This window comes from Rousettus aegyptiacus, unplaced genomic scaffold, assembly GCF_014176215.1.
Source record: "Rousettus aegyptiacus isolate mRouAeg1 unplaced genomic scaffold, mRouAeg1.p scaffold_m13_p_2, whole genome shotgun sequence".
Classification (NCBI taxonomy): Eukaryota; Metazoa; Chordata; class Mammalia; order Chiroptera; family Pteropodidae; genus Rousettus; species Rousettus aegyptiacus.
Window position 1 is genome coordinate 135,393,765 of NW_023416295.1, and position 26,207 is coordinate 135,419,971.

Genomic DNA, 26,207 nt, shown 5'->3' on the forward strand with positions numbered 1-26,207 from the left:
CTATACTATTGTCAATTTTAATAGCATTAAGCTGTATTCTAACTTCAGCTCCACTTTCAAAATTAACTCACTATATCAGTGTTCAATGTGAATTCTGAGTAGCTGATTTTCTTTAAAGAATCAAATGTTACATTTCTTTTATACTTTGAGATGCTAGGGCATAAATCTAACTCATAAGATTTCCAAACATATTTTTTTAGGAAGTAATAGAGAAGTTCAGAGTAACACATTACTATATGTGTAATTGTCTAAATTCTTCTGACATTGTGTTATTTGGTTTGTCTTAGTCTCATTTTGCTTAGAATTTCTGATAAGGGACAGGATTTGAAGATACGGAAAAGAACTTTGCGAAATGCAAAGGGCTACACAGTTCTTCTTCTATGCTCTTCAAGTGTAGAGGTCGGGATGCCAAAAGCTGGAAAAAGATGGTGCATATTCTCTCCCACCAAAAAAAAAAATTTTTTAAAGCTTTTGCAATTATTAATGAATGTGTGCCTGTTTTCAACTCATGATCTAGCAAGAATCCTTGATTCAGCTTATCAGGAACATCTGCCTTACACATCTTTAGAGCAAGCCCCATGGTCTTGACTTCTTGAGAATGTGGAAGAAGAAAGGGTATTTACTCTGTAATACTTGACCAGTGTGCCCTTTTACCTGTCCACACACATAGAAGGGAACTAGAATTTCTTGCTGGATGCAGGATTAATGAGAGTAATTTGAGGGTTTTCAATGCCCCCTTTTTTACTTTCGGAGCCACTAGAGTGAAAAGATAGTACCAGATCTTTCTGAAGTCTCTGTACCGTAGAACTAAATGCATTTATATACAAATCTTAGCTCTATATTTCTGTAATGCAAGGAGGACTAGACCCTTTTTTTTTTTTTTTTCATGAATATGACTAGCTGGTTCCTCTTTTGGTTTTGTAGGAGACAGCATTTTCCATTATGAATCTGGTTACTAAATTCTTAACATTCTACATGTATTACTACATATGACCTTTAGAAGAGTCATGCGAAGTGGAATTCAGATGTAATACTTGATATTGAGAAAATCTGAATTCATTTCTTTGTTATGCCACTTATTTAGAAGGTGGCTGATGAAACTTCATGTAACCTGTGTCACATGTCTGTGTTTCAAAATGTGCACTGTAATAGTAACTGATTCAGGGATGCAATGAGGACTAATGATATAATTCTTTTATGCTTAAAGTTTCAGCTGGCCACAAGGAAGTCCAAAATCCTTTCCACATTTATTAGTAGTAGATGGGGTTCTAATTAGTCATTGGTGAATGTCTTTGAAATAAAGCTATAAAGTCTTTTATAAGCTATGTGTCACAATTCTATGAGATACTGAGATTTCTAATAATATTGACATCATGGAGGACTATAGATTTTCAGAAGTTTTTGTCATAGAATACTACTGTTTAAAAACTTAATAGGCTCCAATTTGTATTTTATTATGTAATTATGGGCAGTTTACTTAAGTTTCCTGTACCTCGCTTTCTTCATATATACAATGATGGTGATACTACCTACCTTATAGAGTTGTTCATAATATAAGAGATAAGTGTACTGGTACTTGGTACATAGTAAGCACTCATTAACTTTTTTTTTATTGCCAGCTCAGTCTGGCAACATAGGATGTGTAATAGATCCAGAACACAGTTTAAATCAGAAGAAAATATGAGTTAGATTTCACAATATCTGATATAGTCATTCTTTATTTGTAAAGCACACCAATTCTTTGAACTGGGAGTCCTGTTGGGCATCTTAAAGTGTTGATGTCTAGAATATGCTTCATTTAATTTTATGCTCTTATTTAGAATGAGTGGTTATGTGCTATTGGACAAATATAAAACTTGTTTCCTCATGTGACCAGATATAGAGCATTAGTATCAATTCTAGCCACTGTACTGAGACCAGAGTGAATGTTGTACTTGATATTAGGAGAGTCAAAGGTAATCCCTTCACCTTTGAATTTCTGCCGTTGTACATTACAATTTGTATTACATTTACCTGTAAGTTCTGCTCAGGTAAGCCTTTTGTGTTTTTTTCTCAATATATTCCTTAATATATTCCTTTTTTCCATCTTTTTCTCTCTGTCTTGCTTTTTTCCCATCTCCCTCTCAACTTTCCATTATCTTTCCTTTTCCCCCTCTTACTCTTTTGATCCTTTTCATGAACATTTATTGAGCACTTACAAGAGGAGAACACATTACTCAAAAGTGTTCTCAGTCTTTAGAGAGTTTAGAGCTTAATGGTCGTGGTGGTAGTGAGTGTGTTTAGTCATAGTCTAGTGGGCTATGGCTTGGTCTTCATCTTATGAGCAATGAGGATTCATGGGAATTTCATGAATAGGATGAAATAAAAGTGATCTTCCTAAAAATAAGTGTTTTTGGACATAAATAAAGGATGAATGGGAGGGATAAGAGATTGAAAATGGTGGGACCATTTGGGAGATTGTGTCTAAATTTTGCATTTTAGTTTTCTAATGTTCTAAGGTGATAAAGACTGAATGAGTTAACAGGCAAGGGCATTGTTGACAACAGGCACAATACAAGGAATATTTGGAAGGAGAAATGGCAGAACTTGATGGTCATATCCAAAGAGTGAAAGAAAGATAGAGTCCAATGGTAGTGTGCAGTTTAGTGTGAGTTATAGCTATCAGGAGGTAATTGCTTATATTAATAAAAATAGGGAAACTGGGAATAGAAGAAAATAATGGGTGAAGTTTTGTACATGCAAGAAGTATTGGTTTCTAATTATGTTGTGTAACAATATTTTTTTTGACAAAGCAGGGATTCCTTTTTTGTTTTTTTAGTTTTTCCCTTCTATAAGGTAGATATGTTAATTGTTTCTTCCCACAATGGTGAAAAGTGAAGAGATGCAGGAAAACTAATAGGTTGCCTACACCTAAAATAAGTAATCAGTTATGTTAACTATTGTCATCAAATCATTAAGCCAGAAGCATAGAGCTAGTTAGATTTATATTGTATTCTGTTCTAATATCAGATTCTCAGTCCCCTGCCACTGATAAGAATTGAGGCCAGGTTTCAGGGTACCACTCTGACAGAGTATAGCTAGGAACCTCGTTTTGTAGATTGTAATTCTACTCAAAGTTAGCACACAATCTTATTCTATCTTAAAGAAATTTACACACGCAGGCCAACCAGATTCTTGATGAGGAGACTGGCTGGTAGCTGTTTCATGTTAATGGTGGAATACTAGACCTCTTCTCATCAAAGAACCTATCTGCAATGAGGTAAGGAGCTAATACCACAATGTAAATCAACATACTGCCCTCATTCTCAAAGTTTTGCTATAAAAAAATTGTGAGGTAAACTTAACAGTATATTGAATAAACCACTTTTGAACTGCATATGTAGAAGACCACAAATTTTCAAAACTAAGATAACTAGATGTCTTTTTTTAAGTAAATGAAGATCAATTTTTAAATTATATTGAATCACATATATTAGAGAATTGGTCAGAGGAATCTTTTTCCCTAGGTGTGGAGTGTTCAAGTAGAAATATGTGTTTTTAATTACATTATGGTTTAACAGTTTTTTAGTAGTTTATATTTTCATGGATTAACAATCTCCTTGCATTCTAGAATACATTATGCTATCTTAAGGGTGTAATGAGATGTCATGAGGTGTAATGTCACTGATGTAATTTAAATATTTTATGTTCTAGTGGGAAGATTATTACTGTTGTATGATGTTTGTGATTCGGTGGTTTGGTTTGGTCTAAATTAGTTTTGGGTTATAATACACTTGTTATTAATAAAGGACAAGACATCATTTTAGCATTTGACTTGATGGAACATAAATAGAAGTACAAACATTGCATAGAAATGATGTAATTGAATTGGTAAATGAGCTTTGAATAATGCCCATTTATTTAGGGTATTTGGAAAGGTCATGTTATCATGTGTTACACTTCAGTATAAATAGCAGAAAAAGGTAATGAGATTAAATGTTTAGCATGTAAAATAGTTATAGATGCTGTTTTTAAAAAACTGCAATTTAAAAAATAACAGTAATAAAATAAACTAGTTGTGATGATTTAAAGGGTGCTAAGATGTTAGAATTTGACAGTTTTACTGCCCACTTGCTCAGTTACACCTACCTAGTACAGCCAATGCTAAAAGTTTGAGGCATATACTTCCACACTCTTTTGGCTCATTATATAAATTTTTATGAATATGTATTTGTATATTTTGTGAAAGTTTTTACAAAAATAGGATCATACTTTACATATTATCACTTACATTTTGTTTTTTAATTTAAAAACGTCATGGACATCCTTTTATATCAAAACACAGACCTAATTTATTTAACAGCTGCATAGCATTCCATTATTCGATTTCTGTGTTGAGGATTGTTAGTTTTAAATGCTTTAAATTGAGTGTTTTGGATTTTTAGTTATAAAAGCCATTCATTTGAAAAATCAACTTCGATGAAAAACTTTCTAATATTCAATGTATATTTCATTTTATTGTCTTACTACTTTAGTAACTACTGAAACAATAACATTTAATAGTGATGAGAGCTGTCATATTGTTTTAACAGCAATTAGTTTTGTATGCTACTATTTGCTAAGAATGTGTTTATAATTATTAATACAATTATAATACATATAATTTATGTCATGAATATATGATCCAATATGAAATATTATAGGACCTAGACAAAAACCCATGTGCAGCCATATAATTCTGCTCTCAAATGCCCTCCCATTTTGTCCACCTGCCTCTCCACACCTGAGGCAACCATCTTTCTAAATACCCATGTTTGTCATCTTGCTTTCTTCTTAGTTTGTTGTATCCAAATGTATTTGTAAAAGTAAATAATTTTATTTTGGCTTTTAAACTACATAAAATGTTATATTTAATTTCTATCACTTTTTTTTTTTTACTTAGTGACAAGATTTGTACTGTCTTGTGTTGATAAAATATGAAATTAAGTTTTGTCTAAATTCAATCGTTTTGACATACTCTTGAAATACTCTCATCTTCTGTAGAGATTAAATTCTTGAGCTCTTTATTGATAGCATGTATTTGGTTTTAAATATTCTTTTTTTTTTCTTTAATCTTCATTGTTAAACAGTATCTTTTAATGATCAAATCACTGACTTTGGAGCTGGAGCCCCAGGATTTGAAATTCAGATGTTCTGCATATTAGTTAATATATGGCTAGATTTTAATGACCCAGTTCTATAAAACTTTTGTTTTAATTTTCATTTTCTTGATTATCAGTAATTTTTGTCTGTTTCATACATTTATTCCTTTAAGTTTTATCTTTTGTGAGTATTCAAGTCTCCCTTATTTTTATTGTCTTTTTTCTTATTGATTTGTAGTGATTAATTGTGTAATTTCTGTATAAGCCCTTTGTTGTTTTTATTTATATTGCAAACACCTTCTCCTATTTCTTAATGGTGTCTTTTGTTGAACACAAGTTTGAAGTCTTAATTTAGTCAAATAAATAGTCTTTATGATTACTGTTTTTAAGGAATCCTTTTCTTTCTTTTTAAACTAAGATCATGAAGATATTGTCAGTGTCTTCTAAAAGCCTCATGAAACAACTTTGAAATTCTTTTTTTTTTCAATTCTTAGAGTATTTGAAAGAGTAATATTCTTTAAGTGTTTAGTGGTATTTGTTGGCGAAGCCCTTTGAGATTGGATTTTTTGGGAAGGGTTGATCAGGATTCAGTTTTTTAAAAGTTACATAGGTATTTAGGCATTCTAATTCTTTTTGGGTCAGTTTTGGTTGTTTTTATTTTTTTCCAGAAATGTTCTAGAACACATTTCTTCCAAAATTTGCATTGAGTTGCTTATAATCCTATTAATGTCTATAGGATCATGACGTTGTCTATTTTCCCTTTTTTATTCCTTCAGAATTGAATCTTTAAATTTGAAATTTATATTTTTGCTTGAGATGTTTTTCCCTCTGCTACATTATCTCCTTCAATGTTTTCATTCCAGTTTGGAATTTGTATTTGTTTTATAATTTTAGCCTGCACAGAACCATCTATTCCAGCTTTCTGTCAGTCTGACTCTTTCAAGTCACAGTGCTTCCTTAATTGGATTTTGTTCCTGTTTTACTTACTATTGTTAGCCAGAGAGATGCTTGATTTCTTAGCATCCAGGTGGAACAGGCTTTGAGAGATTTCTCAGATAGTGAAATATTGACATACTTCGATAACTAATCATTTTTCTGTTTCTATGAATTTATACTTCATAAGTAAAATCACATAGGATTTGTCTTTTTGTGATGGGATTATTTTACTTAGCAAGATTGTTTTTATCAACAATTTTATTTATTTTATTATGGTGACATTGGTTAACGAAATCCAGTAAGTCTCAGCCGTATAATTCAATAGTAAGGCATATATATGTTGCATTGTGTGTTCACCACCCATCTTTCCGTCACCACATATTTGACCCCTTTTACCCCATCTACCTCCTCCTTCCCCCTCCCTTCCTTCTCTCTGGTAATCACTAGTCTATTGTCCATTTCTATGAGTCTCTGTTTGTCATATTTGTTGCTTTTAGGTTTATATCCCACATATAAATGATAGCATGTGGATTTCAACTTATGTCTGGCGTATTTTGCTTAGTATGATTATCGCGAGGTCCATCTATGTTGTTGCAAATGGCAGTATTTCATCTCTTTTTATGACTGAGTAATAATCCATTGTATATATGTAGCACAGCTTATTTAGCCAATCATCTATTGTAGGACACTTGGGTTGCTTCCATGTCCTGGCCACTGTGAATAATGCTGCTATGAACATTGATGGGCAAATATCTTTTCGGATATGGGTTTTCAAGTCTTTGGGGTAAATACCCAGTAGAGGGATTGCTATATCATATGGTAGATCAATTCTTAGTTTTTTAAGGAGCCTCCATACTGTTTTCCATAGTGGCTGTACCAATTTTCAGTCCCACCGGCAGTGTATGAAGGTTCTTTTTTCTCTGCATCCTCTGCAACACTTGTTATTACTTGTCCTGTTGAGATCAGCTATTCCAACAGGTTTGAGATGGTATCTCATTGTGGTTTTGATTTGTATTTTCCTAATAGCTAGTGATGATGAGCATCTTTTCATATGTTTATTGGCCATTCGTATGTTCTCTAGCAAGAAGTGTCTGTTCAGGTCCTCTGCCCATTTTTCGATTGAATCATTTGATTTTTTGTTATCGAGTCGTATGAGTTCTTCGTATATTTTGGATATTAGGCCCTTATCGGAAGCATTACTTTAAAATATTTTTTCCCATTCGATACTTGTCTCTTTACCTTGTGGACGGTTTCTTTTGCTATGAGAAGCTTTTTATTTTGATGTAGTCCTATTCATTATTTTTGCTTTTACTTCCCATGCCTTTGAGGTCAAAGTACCAAAAAGTAGAAGTACTTAGCAAGTTTTATACATGTTGTAGCATGTAACAATTGTAACAATTTCCTTTATTTCCTTTAATGAATTTTAACAATAATTCATAGTGTATGTGTGTGTGTGTGTATATACACACACACCACATTTCATTTATCCTTTTATCCATCAGTGGCCATTGGGTTGTTTTCACCTTAGACTATTTTGAATAATACTACAGAAAACATGTGTATAAATCTCTCTTCAAGACCCTGCTTTCAATTCTTCTGGATATAAACTCAAAAATAGGGGATCTTCTCTTCTGATAGAGTGCCCAGATTGCATGGTACTTCTAGCTATAATTCTTTGAAGCCTCCTTCATTTTGTTTTTCAAAAGCAGTTGCACCATTTTATATCTCACCAATAGTTTGCAAGGATTCTAATTTTTCCGCATCTTTGCCAATACTTCTAGTTTTGTTCGTTTGCTTGTTTTGTTTTATTTTAAATAGTAGCCATCCAAATGGGTGTGAAGTGATCTCATTGTGTTTTTGATTTGGATTTCTCTAATGATTTGTAATGTTAAGCATCTTCTCATGTTTATTGGCTATTCATATGTTATCTTTGGTGAAATGTTTATTCAAGTCCTTTGCCCATTTTTTTTTAATCGGGTTATTTTTGTTGTTGAATTCTAGGAGTTTTTTTTTTTTTTTTTTAATGTTCTGGATATTAACCCCATACCAGAGATATGATTGCAAATATTTTCTTACATTTAGTAGGTTGCCTTTTCATGATGATAGTTTCTTTTGCACAGACATTTTTTAAATTTGATAAGGTCCCATTTCTTTTTTGTTTTATTGCCTGTGCTTTGGCTTCATATCAATAAATTATTGCCAAATCCAATGCCATGAAGCTTTTCCTCTGTTTTATTTTAGGAGTATGAGTTTTGGGTCTTACTTTTAGTACTTTAATTCATTTTGAATTAATTTTTATAAATGCTGTAAGAGTCTAATTTCATTCTTTTGCATGTAAATATCTAGTTTTTCTAACACCATTTGTTGAAAAGACCGTTTTTTCCCGCATTGAATTGTCTTGGTACCCATGGCGAGCATCATTTAACCATATACATAAAGATTTATTTCTAGGCTCTATGTTTTAGTCCATTGGTCTATATGCTATGAACATTCTTAAATCTTTTTATGGACATAATGTTTTCCTTCTCTTAGGTATATATCTAGGAGTAGAATTGTAGGGTCATGGGGAAGATACATGTCTAACTTCACTTAGAAATTGCCAGATAGTTATCCAAAGTCGTCATAACAATACTTGGTATTTCGTTTTTTGTTGTTTGTTTTTAATTTTAGCCATTTGGATAGATAGAGCCACTTTGTTCCTTGGTTAAATTGTTATTTGAAGCACTTAAGGTTACCTTAAATTTAACCTTAAACATGTGTTTACTATTTTCTCTTCCTGCTAGGGCATAAGCTTTATGAGGTGCTCTTTGCTCCTCTATTTATAAATGTTTCCTGACATACAGTAGGTACTCAATAATGTTTGTTTTGTATAAAATGAACAAATAAAACATGAATATTTACCTCAATATTTACTTTCTTACTGAAAGTGCTGTCATTTGTATATAGAATATTTATCCAGGTCTTCTCCAGAGCCCAATAATTGGTCATGGATATTTTAGTAGTTGAATCATCCCAAGAGAAAAAGCTCATAGGACATAGTTTAGGACTATGCACTCAATTTGCCAAATTTCTAGAATTTCCCACTGCAATAAACTTTAAGACCTAAGAGCATAGTAATATTAAAAGATAGGATGGTTGTAGGAATTAGAAAAAGTTCATCTGTGAAACAATGTTTAAGAACTTTAGTGTCTTTCTTGTAACCATAGGATTAGGTTATTTAAAATAAAATGAATTATTTTTATTAGGGAATACAATTACATTTATGTCTAATTTTTATAGTATAATTCTCAATTATTTTGGTATTGATTATCTGGTTTATGAACTATCTAAGACAGTATTTCTTCTTACCTAATTATTTTGTTTCATTTTTCTGTTCAAAATTATTTCACCAGGAAAATTAGAGAAAAATGAGAAAGGAAAGGGGAGAGTATAAGAACAATTTAAAGGAGAAGGAAAATAGGACACAAACCCATGCTGCCTTTGATTTTTTTTTTATTAGCACGAATAAGAATTTATAAATGGCTACAATAAATGAATAGGTATTAAAAATGGTTGCTGTAATAATCTCCAATGTTCAATGATTTCAATGCTGTGTTTATATAGCAAACAAAGTAATCAGATATTTTATATAATCAAGTATTATAAAATTTATATCATTTGATTTTCTGAGTTTGAAAAGCTCTTGTTATATGGTTTCATTTTCTGTTATTCTTGGTGCTCTTGACATATAACAAAAATGTTTTTTATATGTGACATTTTATCCTACAAAGTGTGATTATTCTGTAGTAAGATTAAATGCGATTGGTAAATTAATGACCAAATTTACTTACTGAGGAAAACATAAGGACTCCTTGATTTGTCTTTTCTATAGTGTGGTTAATGTTTTTGAATAGTTGTAACTGTTAAAAGAAGACAATGTAGTTTTGGTAGTGTAATCTATGAAAATATGAACATTTTATTACTATGAATAGTAATGCTCATGATAATGCTGAATAACACTGTTTTAAACATTTTTGTCCTTTAATCATTTCACATTGAAAGTAGATGTTTAGATACTACTTTTGACTATTCGGTGTCATATTTTCAGTCACAATTTAAAGATTTCACCTCATATTCTTTTTTTGCCCCCAGAAAGTCAAATAAAGAAAACCACTTTACCCTTTCGTAACTACAGCAACATGAATGAAGATCTTAATATAAAGAAGGCAATTGTTCTAGGATACCCTTCAAAAAATGCATCACTGGAAAATGAAAGAGGTCAATTACATTCCAGGAAAAAACGTTTTTTATCATATCCAAGATACGTGGAAGTTATGGTTACAGCTGACGCCAAAATGGTTCATCATCATGGACAGAACTTGCAGCACTATGTACTAACTCTAATGTCAATTGTAAGTAAACTTAACAGGTATTTTATATTTTCTAAATGTTTGATGTAATATTTTTTTCACATTTAATAATTAAAAAAGTTTTCCCAAACTCTAAATGTAAGTGAATTTTATCTACGTTTAATGCAGAAATAAGTCATTGAAATTTAGATTAGTTAGATATATAGCAATTATTCATTCCATTCTGTTACTTGGACAACTTTCTAAAACATTAAAAACTCTGAAACCACTTGTAGAAAATGCTTGAATGATTTTACATTAATGGCTTCTGCCCCCTAGTGACAGGGGAGATCCTAGTAGCATTGATCTTTTTGCCCCTTAAATCTGAATTTTTAAACCTCACCCTATTTTTACACAGAGGGAAGGGGATATTATGTTTACTTCTGATACAATTATCAAATCAGAAATTGAGACATATGATATTTTAAGTTATAAATGTATTTATGGGGATAAAAGGATAGGCTATTACTAATAGAGGTGCTTTAGCAAATTTATGATGTGAGATCACAGTAGCTATGAAAGTTCCTTATCTGATGTTTATATCTCTATTGAACAGTGATGGTGACAGTATCTATAGGACAGAATTCTAGTGCCAGGGAAGAGCACCACTTCTGTGTTAGTGGTAGCACTCTGTATCTGATCCGTACATACATATAGATATACACACACACGTGCGTATCAGTTGTCTGGAACATTCCTAGATTTAGGCCTGCTGTTACTAAAAGCCCTGTTTTATCCTCAGAAGTATCCTGGTTTAGTCGATGAATAATTATGAGTGCCTGTTTATATAGATTCAGGGTACCGAAACATATTTTATGGCTGGAAATACCTTTATTCACATACAGAGAATTCAGGCCCACTTGATTAAAAAGACTTGGCCAGGACACATATGTATATATATAGTAAAATATTATGTTGCATACTTAAAACCAATACAATGTTATATGTCAATTATCTCAATTTATATAAATGGCTAAAATGATAAAGAAGAAGGCAGACTCTAAACATGTCATATGTGAACATTCGCTGAAACTATATAGAAATTATTTCAAAATGATTGATCAGTTAATGGTGATAGTAATTTTTTCATGCTTTACTTGAAGTAATTTTGCCTAGAATTTTCCTAAAAATATTTAAATAATGTAATTCACATCATTTCTTCACCTTTCACTAAATAGCTATGAAATAATGCTACTATTTTGATACAGCTAAAGAACTATGTACTCTATATGCCAGGGAAATACATATTTCAAGAATAAAAGATTAAATACAGTTCATTAGATTAGTAAAAATTCTAATACATAGCGCATAAAATGTAGTGATTACAGTAATATATTTACAATGACACATGGCTTTATAACCATATGCTCATTCATCTGCCTGGTTCTCAATTCAGCTTAATCGAATAGTTATTCAATGATAGCACCTTTTAAACATTAAAATATAGTACAAGGTACATATATTAAGTATGAGCATGTAGATTACGAAGATCAATACTTAAAGCAAAAGAAATTGTAGACAGTTAAATGGGCAAGATGACTTTAAAGAAACATAATTTTAATATAAAAGCAAAATGTCAATCTGAGGTTTTTTTGGGGTGTGTGTGTAAAGAATTGTTTAAGTTGAACCATCTGTATTTGTTTCTTTTACCCCAAGAAAAATGAGTTTTTTAAGGGTAGAGAATGCCTTGTTCATCTCTGCAATGCACACAGTGTTTGACAGGCACTAGATATTTAATAAATATTTCAAGAATTAATGAAACTGATCCTTCGCTCTATATTGAGCATATTATGTTAACTAATTTGAAACACATGAACTAAAACTAGTATTATATCTAACATATGCCTTTTATTCTGAAAAAGTTTTATAAGTAGTAATAACTACCATTGATCCCTATGACCCAGCCCTAATCTAAATGCTTTCTGTGCACCATCTCATTGAATCCTTAGAGCAGTTTGATAAGTAGATATTATCAAAGAGTGGCAGTTGGAATCTGAGCCTGGGTCTGTTTAAGTGAGGTAACTATGCTTTATAACATTACCCAAACTGCATATGTCACATTACATTTTAAGGAAATTGTGCTGTAGTGATATATTTAAAACTCCACTGTTAGAACACTGGGAATATGTTTCCAAATCCCACCTGGTAGTTTGGTTCTCAATACAGGTACAGCATCTTTGTCCTTCTGAAAGTGAAAATACTTTTGTGGTTAAATATTTTATTGCTAATGTTATAACAATTAGATTGCCATTTGTAGTCAACATATTTAGGGCAATGAGTAGAGAAATTAGCCCTTTAGATAATTCATTAGGCTTAAGTTATTTTCTCTGGAGTACTGGGAATGCATGATCACCTGTGACATAGAAGTCTTCACAACTGTTTTATTTTTAGGAGAAAAAAACCCTTGTGCATACCTTTGAGGTATAGTTTACCTTGTAATTTGACTTAGAAAAGCATCTACTTTTAAACTCACAGAATCAAAGTACAACTCTGAAGTCACAAATATGAGTATACTTCTTTTCTACACTAGGTATATATTTTAAATTTGCATGGAAAATGAGTATCAATTCAGCTATAGATTTCCACAGCCCCCATTTTAAAGAAGCAATATTGCAGTGTTAACAGACATGCTTGAAATCACCAATCATCTGATTGGCCTAGTCTTAACTTACTCTCTACCTTACAGGGGCATCCACCACTTTTGCCATAAATGACACCCTCAAAGCCAAAGACATGGTTTCAGGTAGAGATGACACCTGTATCTGGCTGCACGGCTAAAACAATAGGAAAGGTGCTAGAATGTGTAAGTCCAAGCCGACCTTGCAGTGGTAGCATTTTCAGAGATGCTTTTGGCTCTGGGTCTGGTAGACTCTGTATGGCACTAGAAGCAGCAGGGGCAGTCATGTTACTCATTTTGCTCAAGCAGCTTTGGCTAATGGAGCGAGGGCCCCACCATGGTATTTCTAGCAAACGAATCTCCACAAGATTAGGAACCATGTCGCTTCTAACTAACAAAGTACAGAGTAGATGCTGAACATTTATTAAATGAGAGAAGTAGCATCTCCTGAAGCAATTGCTGTCTTATTTGGGCAGTGGTCCAGGAGATGGTGATCCAGGTTTCGGAAGCACTTTTCATTGCTCAGGTGGTCCAAGTCCATGGAGTTATGTCTCAAGGATTGCAAGGCAGAGGCGTTAGCCATGGAAGACATTTTTACTGCATTGGGAACCTCTGATAGCTACAAGAAGAGGATAGTGAAATGGGTGGCACCTTAACTCACAAACTGAGCCCATGCAAAGTGCCTCATAGACTTTGAGTTCTCCAATTGTGGAGACTTAAGGATTAGGTTGTGACCCATGACCTCTCCTATGTGTCTCTGTATGATTCTGGAGTGAATCTGCTTCCATGGATCCAGTAGTGCTAAACATTAAAAGTCATAAGCATACTCAGAATTGGAAATATGCAACCATGGCAGGAAAAATTGGGTAAAACTATCAAAAAAGAATAAGTAAAACATATTTTTTATGGAGTATTGTGGGCACATGAACTGTGGATTGTGACACAGAATTAAGTGAATTTCTTGCTGAATAATCCAGAACAGTATTTTCCAAGCTCTAATGCATGTTCAAATCACTTGAGGATCTTGTTAAGATGCAGATCTTGACTGACTAGTCCAGTTTGGGGCCTGAGATTCTTCATTTCGAATTTGCTCCAGGCAATATAGTGATACAGTAGCAAAGGTTAGGATACTGGTTCTCAAAGTTGGCTGCATATTGGAATGATTTTAAAAAATGAGGAATTTTAAAAGATATTGATGGCTGGGTCTCAACCCTAGAAATTCTGACTTAATTGGTAAGGGATGTGGCCTGAGTGTCGGGATTTGTGAAAATCTCTCTAGGAGATTCCAGTGTGTAGCTCAGTTGGAGAATTGATGCTCTTGGACTGGTTTCAATTTGCTTTTGAGAAGAAATATTCATGCTAGGCATCTAATCCTACACTTCTTTCTTTGCAGGTTGCGGCAATCTACAAAGATTCAAGTATTGGAAATCTTATAAACATAGTAATTGTAAAATTAATTGTAATTCATAATGAACAGGTAAGAAACAATCCTGAAATTAGTACTCTTAGTTGTGGTAGGCTCCTAGCACATTTATATATAAATCACAAAACGTACTAGAAATGAGGATTTTTAAAAATTTATGTTTAAAAAACTTGAAAGTGGTGAACTTAACTTTTTCTGTTGTGATGGAAATAAAATGGAATAACAGCAGAGGAAGTAACAAAAGTGTAAGATTTAAAACATCCGGGTATCCACTTTTATAATCTTACTGTTGAAGGATTTAAAAGATGATAATTTCTGGAAGGTAGTTTTTGATCCTAAATATTGGATGGTTATATTGAGAGGGTCTAATTAAGTTCCGTTTTGGTCACAGTGACTCAAGTATTGCTAAAATACGTTTGAGATATGAGGGAGAGATATTGACACTTCATTTTCCTATGAAAATGCTGTTTTTGATAAATTGTGTGGGTGCTGGCAAGCTTCGAAGGAAAAGAGGCCATTAATATTTTGATGTAATATTGCATATTTTTGTGTGCAGGAAGGACCAGTCATTAGTTTTAATGCAGCTACCACGTTACGCAACTTTTGTTTATGGCAACAAACACAGAATGTTCTTGATGATGCTCACCCTTCCCACCATGATACTGCTGTTCTTATCACTAGGTACAGTTTTATAAATATAACTCCTCTAATCGCAATTATTTTCCATTTCCTCCTGCATGATCAATCACTGGTACTTGTAACCTTAATTCTTTATCAGTAATACATTGCAGTGTTCTATGAGAACTTGTATACAAAAGATACTATTGAATGAAAGCATTCTTCTATTCTTTGAGACCAGAACACTAGTTGATTCCTTAGGAAATTAGCAATGTTAGGTGGTAATGGTTTGACCTAAACAAAATAAGTATTATATTAGTGGCAATAAGAGAATTAGGAAGAAGATTCAGAAATTAACTTAGTTATGGAACTGAGAACAGATTTTGTTCATTCCCCACTTGATCACTTGGAAAGAAGAGCTTTCTAATTTATTTCATTGTCTAATAAAATGGTCCTGCTACTTAAAAGAATCTGTTCCTTGTTTTGATGCTCAGTGCATGTCTTAATTAGTAGGCTGATTTTCTAGGGTTTTCTTCAAACTTATTATATAGAAAACAGCTTCTGCTATTATAAAATGATTATTTACAAGCCGCTATATGTGCTAATTTACACCTTTGTTTAAGCAACAATGATACTACCAGAATATTTAGATTCTAGGTTTGTTGTCCTTGTTGCTGGTTGGTTGAACAAAGGGAATAAATCTCTCACTTGAGGGTCAGACTTGGAGAAATCTCAGCTTTCTAGAACCTCGAAGTTAAAGCCTTTAGTCCATATATAACTGGGGGTATATAATCCTTGTGCTTTATCTCTTTGGAAAACTAAAGCAGAATTGACTTAATTTTATATACAGTATTCTATTATCAGTCCATGGTTCTGCTGTGGACTATAGTTAGAGGCCAAGCAGCAAAAACTGGAGATAACAAAGATGGGAGGGAGAAAAGGGCTGTGGGAGGAGACCATGAGGAAAGACACAAGACAACTGTCAAATTGAATGGTTAGAGACTAACCATTCACAAGCAACTTGATAACATCTGAGAACATCATTATTTTGGAGGAAAAAATAATCGCTGAGGCTCATAATGACATTGAGACTTCAAGAAAAGAGTGTATTTCATACTACTGCATAAGTAAATGTGGAGAGGTGAAAAATACACTTAGAAAACTTTTCATTGAACTCGGTTAAACTTCAGGGATTTACAGCAGTCACTTTTATATAGCACTCATTGCTATGCACAAATGATATATTACTCCACGTTTAAATTTATTGAGAGCTTATGAACTGGATTTTGGAAGTCAGTTTGTAGTAATGGTCACTTCATAGTTAAAGCTTTTTTTGGCTTGTTACAAAAATATTTTCTGAAAATACTTTAAAATCTTTTGTTTTAAGGGAAGACATTTGTGGAGCTAGAGAGAAATGTGACACACTAGGTAAGTTATTTTGTAAATTAAATATAGCCTATATAATTTTTTACTGAATTATTAGATGTAATGTTTAGATTTTCTTTTTCTTTGACTTTTCAATCATTTTGATCAGTTGTCTTAATGATTATAGTCATCAGTATTTGATTCTGCTTCTATAAATTTTAGAGAATAACTAATTTTCATATGCCAATTACTAAATATCAATTGCTGTGCAAAGCCTGACACATTTTAAAGTGTTTTATTACATTTGGTTCATACCAAATAATACATAGTAACCTATATACAGATTTAAAGCAAAAATGATAAAATGAATAGCCATGAATCTACCACAAGATTTAAGAGCTAGAACTTTATCAATAGTCCACATCCTCTATTCCCTTTCATTTCCCCAAGAGGTAGCTAATACCATGAATTTTGTATGTGCCATTTCCTTCCATCTTTTGAAAAACAGTTTTATTACATATGTAGGTGTTCCTAAAGAAATTGTTTGGTTTTGCTTTTTTTTGAGCTTTGTAGTTATAGTTAATGCATTTTCACTGTTGTATAATATTTTATCCATAGTTCACATGTCCTATATTCTGTCAGTAAATATTTGGACTGAGTATAACTGTTCTATTACCTTCATTGTAAGAGCTAAGGTATATTTTTACGATTAGACTCTCTATGTCAATAAATGTGATAATTTTCAACTTTATAAGATTTACCAAATTATTTTCTAAAGTGGTTGTATCAATTTACATATTTATAGGGTATCAATATTACTTTTGATTATATCCATATAAACACAAACTACCTGTAGATTTCTCATTTTCGCCGATCCAAATGTTATATATTTCATTGAAGTAATAATTTTGGTTCCATGATTACTAATAAATTTGAGCATCTTTTCATATATTTACTGTCCATTTATAGTTCCTTTTCTGTGAAGAGTGAAAGAAATGAAAGACACATTACCTATTTTTCTGCTATGGTATTTCTCATTTTCTTTCTGTTTTTTCTCTGTTCTTTATAACTTTCTAATACCAAACCTTTTAGGTTTATATGTATTGCAAATATATTTTTAAACATTTATTTCTTAGTCTTAATTGTTTGTGTATGTGGATGTGTGTGTGAAAATATATAATGTAGACAATTTATAATTTTATGGTTAGCAATTTTGTATCTTATTTAAGAAACCTTTTTGTAGTTCAAAGTCTAAACATCCTGTTTTCTTGTAAACATTTAAAAATTTATCCTTTCACAAATCTCTAAAAAGGTAGGAATAATTTTCTTTGATGCGATATCAGGTTGAGATCTACTTTCATTAGTTCCATTTCTATTTGAATAACCCATTTCCTCATTGAATAGTTCACCTCCTTTCCTTAGAATCTGCAATGTTATATGTAAAATTCCATTTTTTTTAGTGGTGTCTGCAAATCATCCCACCATTCCATTAGTCAATATTTTTTATTTAGTCCATGCACATTATTTTAATTTTTATAGCCCTATAATAAATCATGATAATTGGTATGGTATGTAATTACACCTTATTTTCTTTAAGACTATTTTGGCTGTTTTTGATCCTCTTCCATGACAATTTTAGACTAGCATGTCAAGTCATTATAAAATAATAATTTGTGCATTTATGTAGGTCTTTTTAAATGTCTTTGAGTAGTATGTATATTATTTTAAGCCTGTCATGCAAACTTTTGTTAGACTTCCATCTTTTATTAGTGTATATGGTGTATGTTGATTGACAGAAATTCAATAGATTATTTGGTTTATTGATTTTAAAATCCAGCTACCTGATTCACCACTTTAATCTTCACAATTTATCTAGATTTTTTTATGTGAACAGTTATATTATTTGTGAATTATGACAGTTATCCTTCTTTAATCCTTGTAATTTTTTTTCTTACTGTAAGAAAAAAACCTCTTGTATGAATAGAAGTGATAATACTAGCCCCTTTTTTCTACATTTTAAAGGAAATTCTTATAAAGTTTTACCATTAAGAATAATATTTGCCATAGGTTCTTGGCAAATAAACGTATGCTAGATTTCTGAGCCTTTAAAAATGATGTATGCTTTAATTTCTTAAAAGTTTTGCACACATTGAAATGATCATGTAATTATTATATCAATCTGGGAATTCCTTTCACAGATTTTTCTCATGCTAAACCAATCATGATCATGGTTTTTCTTTTTGCCTTTTTTTTTAACACACTGCTAGATTCCATATAATGCATATATTTTCAGAAGTGAAATGACCCTTTATATTTGTTTAATTTTGATACCAAGGTTTTAGTTGCCATAAAGAATTGGTTGGAATGTATTATTTCTTTGCCAGTTCTCTGGAAAATTTTATATAATATTGGCATGATCTATATTTTTAAAGCTTAGAAGATTCTACCTAAACAACCACCTGGGTTTCACATTTTATTTGTGGAAAGATTTTAACTATTTAATATTTCTAATGGTAATTAGACTATTTTTTTTCAAAATCTTCTTGAATATATTTTAAAAGAATTTTTTTCTAGATATTTGACTAGTAATAAAATTTGTTAGCTTAAATTGTTTTCAGAACTTTTTAAAATTAAGTTTTGTGTAGCCATAGTTGTGCCTCATTCTATTTCTAATATTATTTATTTGCAACTCTTATTTTTAATAGCTCAGTTTCACTGGAATATTGTCTGTTGCATTTGTCTTTTTAAAGGACTACTGTTTTTTTAATCTCTTGTTTTTACTTCATTAATTTCTGCTCTACTTTTTTCCCCCAGTGTACTCCTGCTGTTCTATTTGTGATATAAGTTGTTTGGTTAGCTGATTAACATTCAGGATTTTTTCTTTTCTAATTTTATTATTTAAGACTATCAATTTACTTTAGTGTATCATTTCTTTTTGTGTCCCATAAGTTTTGATAGGTATTTTTCATGTCATTCAAAAATCTAAGTGTAAATTTTCTCATGATTTCTTTGACATTTTAGAAGAGCATTTAAAAATTTCAGTGTGTGGAGACTTACTGTTTTTTGTTATTGAATTCTAATTTAATTTCACTGCAGTTGAAGAATAGGATCTGATACTCATGTTTTGAAATCTTTTTATATGACCTTGTCTAAAATGTGATCATTTAAAAATGCTCTGGTACACAGGGTACTATATGTCTGTTAAATCAAACTTATTAATTGTGTTGTTCAAATCAACTATATATTTACTAATTTTTTGCTTCTTAGGTTACAAACATGAAGTATGAGTATATATCTATCACTCTTCCATATAGTATTACAATTTTTTGAAACATATAAGTTGGAATTGAACCTTTTACAATTGTGTAGTGACTAATACTGCTTTTTTAAAGAAAAAAGTATAATTATATATTTAAAATATTATGTCTGACAATACTGTAGCTACCACTCAGCCTTCTCTTGTTTAGCATCTGCAGGATACATCTTTTCTTTCAATTTTCCAGTGCCCTTGAACTTTAAGTGTTTTCCTTGGAAACAACATATAATTGGATCTTTAAAATAACATCTATAATAATCTCTGTTTAACTGGTCAGTGCATTTAAATTTATTGCAATTATTTTTATATATTGACATATATATATATAATTTTTTTTTCTGTTTATCTTTTTGGTTTTGCTGTTTCTTTTTTATTGGGTTTCCTTCCTCCAACCCCACTTTTTTGGCTTTCTTTGGGTTACTACATTTAAAACTTTTGTCCTTTTGCAGGTTGAAAATGTGTATATTCTATTTTTGAGGTTATTGTGGCTTTTTACTAGCATATTTAAATTAACTTTTTCAAAAGCTCTATCCTAAACCATACACTGTCTTAAATCACTCTAACTTTGTTCAACTTCCGCCTCCCTTAAGTGATACTATTTTCAATCATTTTGTAAACTTTGCATATTAAAGGATAATGTTTTGTCTTTTTTTGCTTAAATCTGTGCTCATTTGACAAAATTTTTAATAGTTTTTTCTTACATCTCAAATCTTGTTTCCGAGGTCATTTTTTCCCCCCTGGAATTATATCCTTTAAAAGTTCCTTTAGTGAAGCTATATTAGTGAAAAATTCTCTTATTTTTTATGAAAATGTCTTTATCCCTATTTCTACTTAGCAATTCTAAGTCAATAGTTATTTTCTGTCAGTATTTTGTAAATATATTGCATAGTCTGTTCAGTTTTATATTCTTGGTAATCTGTCATTCTGGCTATTTGTTAAGAGCCACCTTTCTTTGTCTTGGATATAATGGAGTTTCATTAAAATTGTGTCAATAGATTTCCTTCTGTTAATTCTACTTGGGATGTGTTGTGACTTCTACATTCATTGATCAGTATCTTCAGCAATTCTGAAAATTTTCCATTTTTTTTTTCAAATTTTATCTTTATATTCTTTCTGCTATCTCATGGAACCCTAATTATATTTGTATTTGGTTTTCTCATTCTGTTTTCCATGCTTTCATTTTTTTTCCTCTTCATGCTTCATCCTAGCAGCGCTAACATGCATTTTTTATTATTTCTTTCTTTGGTTGCTTCTAATCTGAGAATTCGACCATCCTTGAATTTTTCATTTAAACATATGTTTTTCAATTTAATAGATCTTATTTCTTATTCAAAATCTGTTTATTCTGCTTATATTCTTTTAATATTTGCTCATATTTGTAATTCCCTTTCATGTTTACTTAAACATTTCATTTGGAGTAATTTTATATCCATCTCTGACAGTTCCCATATCTTAAACAGTTAAGGCCAAATTATGTGGTTCCTACTCATTTTTTCTTATGTCGATATGTTTGTATGTTTGGCGACCTCATATTTACTTAATGGTAATCCATTATATTAGGAGTAGAATGCTTAAAAAGTGCGTACTTTCCTTCACAGATTTTCTGTCTTTGCTGTAAACCAGAGGGTATTATTAACAGGGTCCCTGACTTAATATGGGAAATTCAGGATCATATCCTCAACTTTGTAGCTTCCTTTAGCAAGCTCTAAGTCTCTGGGTTATATTGCTTTTATTAGTATTTACTCTCAGAGTAGCTTCTATTCTTGCTATTTATTGCTTACCATTTAGGACTTAGCTCAGGGTAGGAGTGTGTGCGTGTGTGTGTGTGTGCATGCGTGCACAAGTGTATGAGAGTGGCAAGGAAAGAACGTGTGTCAGATTTTAAAGCTTGAAACTTGACAGTTATTGTAAATCAGGTGAGCTTAATATTCATTAAAAATAGCTTTTATTAATGATCTAATTTCTTTTTGTTAGGAGGACCCTTTAGGAACTCAAATCTACAAATGTGGAAAGAGTCACCTGCTCCTCTAATTTTTACAACAGACCTGTTCTCTTCTCCCTGCAAGCTATTCTCTGGACTTTTTAGGGGTATCTTATGAGTCAATCATCTAACAATCCATAGAATATATTTATTACAATTTCTATGCACAGTTGTCACATCTTTATACTAAAGTTAAATGTGACTATGTCTGCCATATCTTATTTTTAAATGATTTGATGCTAGACATTCTGGACTATTCATATAGAAGTGGGTGGTCCTCTAGGCCCACTCTGTATCAAATTTGGGCCCCTGCCACTTTATTCTACCATTTTTAGAGAACCCAGTACTAGCTCGAGTGACTCTAGTCAAAAACTATCAACCAAATATTTACGTAGCCCTGAAAATGAATATAGTGGATTTTGAGCCACTTGACATATTAAAAATACTAATGAAGGCATAGGGAATAGCGGATTCTGACAAAGGAGACATATAACATAGACTAAAACTGACTAAAACATTTCACATACAATATGAATTTTATAAAGTTAAAGAAAACAATAATTCTCTCACACTTTGGACACAGGAGTGTTAACGAATTTTTCTTTTTTTCTTGCTGGCTTTGGACCTTGATTCTAAGAAAAAGCTCTTTGTGGTGGAACTTTGCCCAATCAAGGACTTTTGGCTGTGGAGTCAGAGAGCAAATCTTTCCTTTTTGTTAAAAAAAAAAAAGTATCAGTGAATGAATTTGTTAGTCTGAATTTGTCCAGCATTTTTAGATTCCTCAGTTAAACTTCTCTTTCTTTTAAAGCACAACAAAAGCATTCTAATTGTTAGGATATTTACTTTGTAAATGCTAGCAAAATGTCTGTTTTTAGCTTTATGAACAAAAGCGTATGTAGAAGTAGAGAGTTAACACACAGTAGATAATACTAGTCTACTCTATATTAAGACATTTCTAACTGCAAAAATTTCATGGTAAGAAATTGGTTATATATGAACAATTCTCTTATGAAATGAATTGTAGGAGAATAGATAAATTTATAAGCAAATATTGAAGGATTGTAATAGCAAAAACCATGGTATTATGTTAAAAGTAAATAAAATTTGGATGATGGAATATGGATTGTTGTAATGAACACTTATTTTGAATTTCTTATTCTAGATTACATTTAAAGGACTCTGTCAACTATAATTATTATTGTCTTTGGTGTCCAGCCAGTTTATACTGTCTTCATCTTTCAGCACATTATTCTTTAAGAGTGACTAGATGTTTAGGATACATTTTCTTTTGCTGAAATAGTTACAAAATTATTGACTGCTTGCAATAATTCTTATGTCATAATCATGTTTTATTTAACATATATTAAATTTTAGGCCCTATTCTAAGCATGTAACACATATCTGCTAGTTATCATGAAATTAAATAGTATTCTGCCTGAAAACTTTAAAAAATTAAAGAAAATTCATAGATTTATAGTGTTCCATGCTATTTTCTTTATTGTTCTACTACTAATTTAACCATTCGTTGCTTTTCCTATTATCCACACTAATGTGGCCTAAATTATCCTTCCTGAAACAAATATTTTTTTTCTGTTTTATAAAAATTGTTTGCTTCATATTTTTGGATTATTTTCTTTGGTAAACCACCTTATAAATGTTCATGCATTATTAACAACAACTCTACATTCATTTCTAAGTAGTAATGCCAATGGTAAATACTTTAAAATTTAGTTCTTACTCCATGGTATTTCCCATTTTGATGAAATACAAATGTGAAATTTTTCAGGTTTAGCAGAATTAGGTACCCTGTGTGATCCTTTACGGAGCTGCTCTATTAGTGAAGAAAATGGACTTAGTGCAGCCTTCACCATAGCTCATGAACTTGGGCATGTGTAAGTACCTTCTGTCACCTCAGTACTATGCCTTCTATTCGTTTTAATTAGAATGCCAAAAATTCCATCTTCAATTAAATAATTAGCAACTTTATGTCTTTACAGAATATTTTTAGTACAATTCTTATCCCTGAAATGCTAATTCTGGCTCTTTTGTGATCTATGTTAGGTCAGACAGGATGCACAGATCAACAGACTAAGCAAAGAACTAGAACTTGGGAATTCTTTTATTTCATTTACTGTACTGGATTACATGACAAGTACTTCTGGCCTCTATTCCTTGTTATCCTATACATGACCAGGTACTGTCCTCTACCATCTTATGGGAGGGCCGACAGGGGATCCTGGTTCTGAGCAACTTCCCCAAATATTTGTAATACCAACTCATTTCTTATTTTTATAGCTCAGAGTCTCAGTAGAGAATGTAGCACATGGGGATTTATTAAAAATTAAGATTTTTTTTTAAAAAAAGCTTTCTCCAAGATCCATAGTTTTTTTTTGTAAAAATTTGGGGTTCTATATATTCCTTTATTATTAAAAATTCTACTGGGGTTCCCTGCTCTAAGAACGGAGGCTGCGATGTGCAATGATGCCCTTGGAGCTTTCATTGACAGTCAGAAACCCCTCTACAAACTCATTTTCTGAAAAATGATTCCAAATGTACCCTAGAACTCCTAAGATTTCTGGGGTATCTGCTAATAAGGAATTGAGGCTAGAGTTGCCTCTCTCTAGTTTGACTATATATTTTTTCCTAGTCTAATGCCTTGACATCATTCAGTTATTCAGCTAGAACAATTCCAAGTGGAGATCATTTTTATTAAACTAGTGTCTCTTCAGTTCCCTTTGAGGATGGTTACAGCTCATGGGCATCAACAAGATGCACACTCAGATTTCTAAGTTGTTTCTTGAAGTGGGGAATAGGGTTGGGAGCATAACTGAGGGCATAGACGTATTGCAGTGACATCTGAAAAGTGCTAGTTGCTGGTTTTAGAAACTGTTCTTGCAGAGAGTACCATCTTAGATATTTATTTTCTTCCTGAGAAACTCTAGGTGTCTTTACAAGACGGGTAAGTAGTTTAATTCAAAGATTGATTTAAGTACACATTTCAGCAGGCAAGGACTTGAATCAGGAGGTTTTGGTGTTCCTTCTAACTGCAAGTTTATACTTGGGTCCTCAAAAGAATCCATAGTACCTGTTGGTGACTACCTAATTATTTTTAATCTCATTGCTCTTGTGAGGATTTGGTTGCCTAAAACATAGAAATGTTTCTATTACTTCAGTTCTATTGATCATCACTTATTGATTATAGACCAGAAACAGTACTTAGGTATCTTATAAAATAGATGGATATTATAGAATTATATAAACTTAGGGATTAAAGAAGTCCTTTTGAAACTGTAGTAATAATGATTTAGAATTTAGTGTGGTATCAGCTTTACCTGGTATTTCCACACATTTACTAGGATATTCCTGTTCAAAAGTGCAAGTATTTTTAAGTGAATGCTTTGTCCACATTGTGCTGAAGTGATCCAGTCTATAGATTTTGATTGTTTAGATTCAGATATCATATCAACAGCCTGTGCTACTCATCAAAGTTGTAATCTAGTATTTCTCAGAGATCACGTGCTTCTTAACACAAAAGTAACCTAGTTTCATAATGTTTTATGAAGAGATCAAGAGTACAAATTCTGATGTAACCAAATTTATCTGCATCTAACATTATAACAATAATATGAGATTTGTTACTAATGTTGTATATACATTTTAGTACTCTTAATTGTTTTTATTTTTAGATTTAATGTTCCACACGATGATAGTTTTAAATGTAAAGAAACTGGAATTAAACATCAATACCATGTGATGGCTCCAACTTTAAATTACCACACCAGTCCTTGGACCTGGTCAAAATGTAGTCAGAAATATATTACTGAATTCCTAGAGTAAGTCTGATTTTATGTTATTTAATTAAATTACTGAAGATTTATTAGGTCATAAAATTTGAAATTTGTATATTTTTTAAAGTGGTTCAATTTTTGTTTAATTTTTCATTGTTTAGATTTGAGCTTACTTTCACTGTACAAATGGAAATTTAAAAACATGGTAAAGTGTTATGTGTATTTCACTCTTAAAGTTTTTTGGGGGGTGGGCATGTAGTTCAGATCTACCTATCATTCCTTTTTTAAATTTGGATTCTCTATTATGAAAACTTCTTTTGGAAGGAGACTTAATGAGAATCACAGCTTCCTTGTGTATGTTTGAAAATTTTTAGAAGCTATTAGGTGATATTTTGAGGTGCCTTTGAAGGACAGAGAGAAGCTAATGTCCAACTGTGAATGTTACAAATAGCTCTCTAAAGTCTCGGGGATGTGGAGTCTTTGGGTATACATATTCTTTTTATTTTTTAGCATTTTATTATTAGTTTCAAGTATACAGTACCCTAGTTAGACATTTATATACTTTACGAAACAGTCCCCCTAATTACTCTATTGCCCCTCTGGCTCTACACATAGCCTTTGGAGACTCTTCCTATCTCTGAAGAGCAGAGGCAGC

General features: G+C 31.8%; 1 protein-coding gene across 3 annotated transcripts in view; it reads left to right on the plus strand.

The window, feature by feature from the left end:
• Positions 1-26,207, plus strand: part of ADAMTS20 (ADAM metallopeptidase with thrombospondin type 1 motif 20) — a 145,366-nt gene that overhangs the window by 30,269 nt on the left and 88,890 nt on the right. For 2 of the 3 annotated variants that reach the window (XM_016146470.2, XM_016146471.2), the window contains exons 4-9: positions 10,188-10,447; positions 14,455-14,538; positions 15,041-15,165; positions 16,490-16,530; positions 23,551-23,656; positions 25,451-25,597. In XM_016146470.2, coding sequence (XP_016001956.2) covers positions 10,188-10,447; positions 14,455-14,538; positions 15,041-15,165; positions 16,490-16,530; positions 23,551-23,656; positions 25,451-25,597 — 763 coding nt within the window. Of the gene's footprint in view, positions 1-10,187; positions 10,448-14,454; positions 14,539-15,040; positions 15,166-16,489; positions 16,531-23,550; positions 23,657-23,825; positions 23,959-25,450; positions 25,598-26,207 lie in introns of those variants that run through there. The other variant, XM_016146472.2, reaches the window with a different exon arrangement.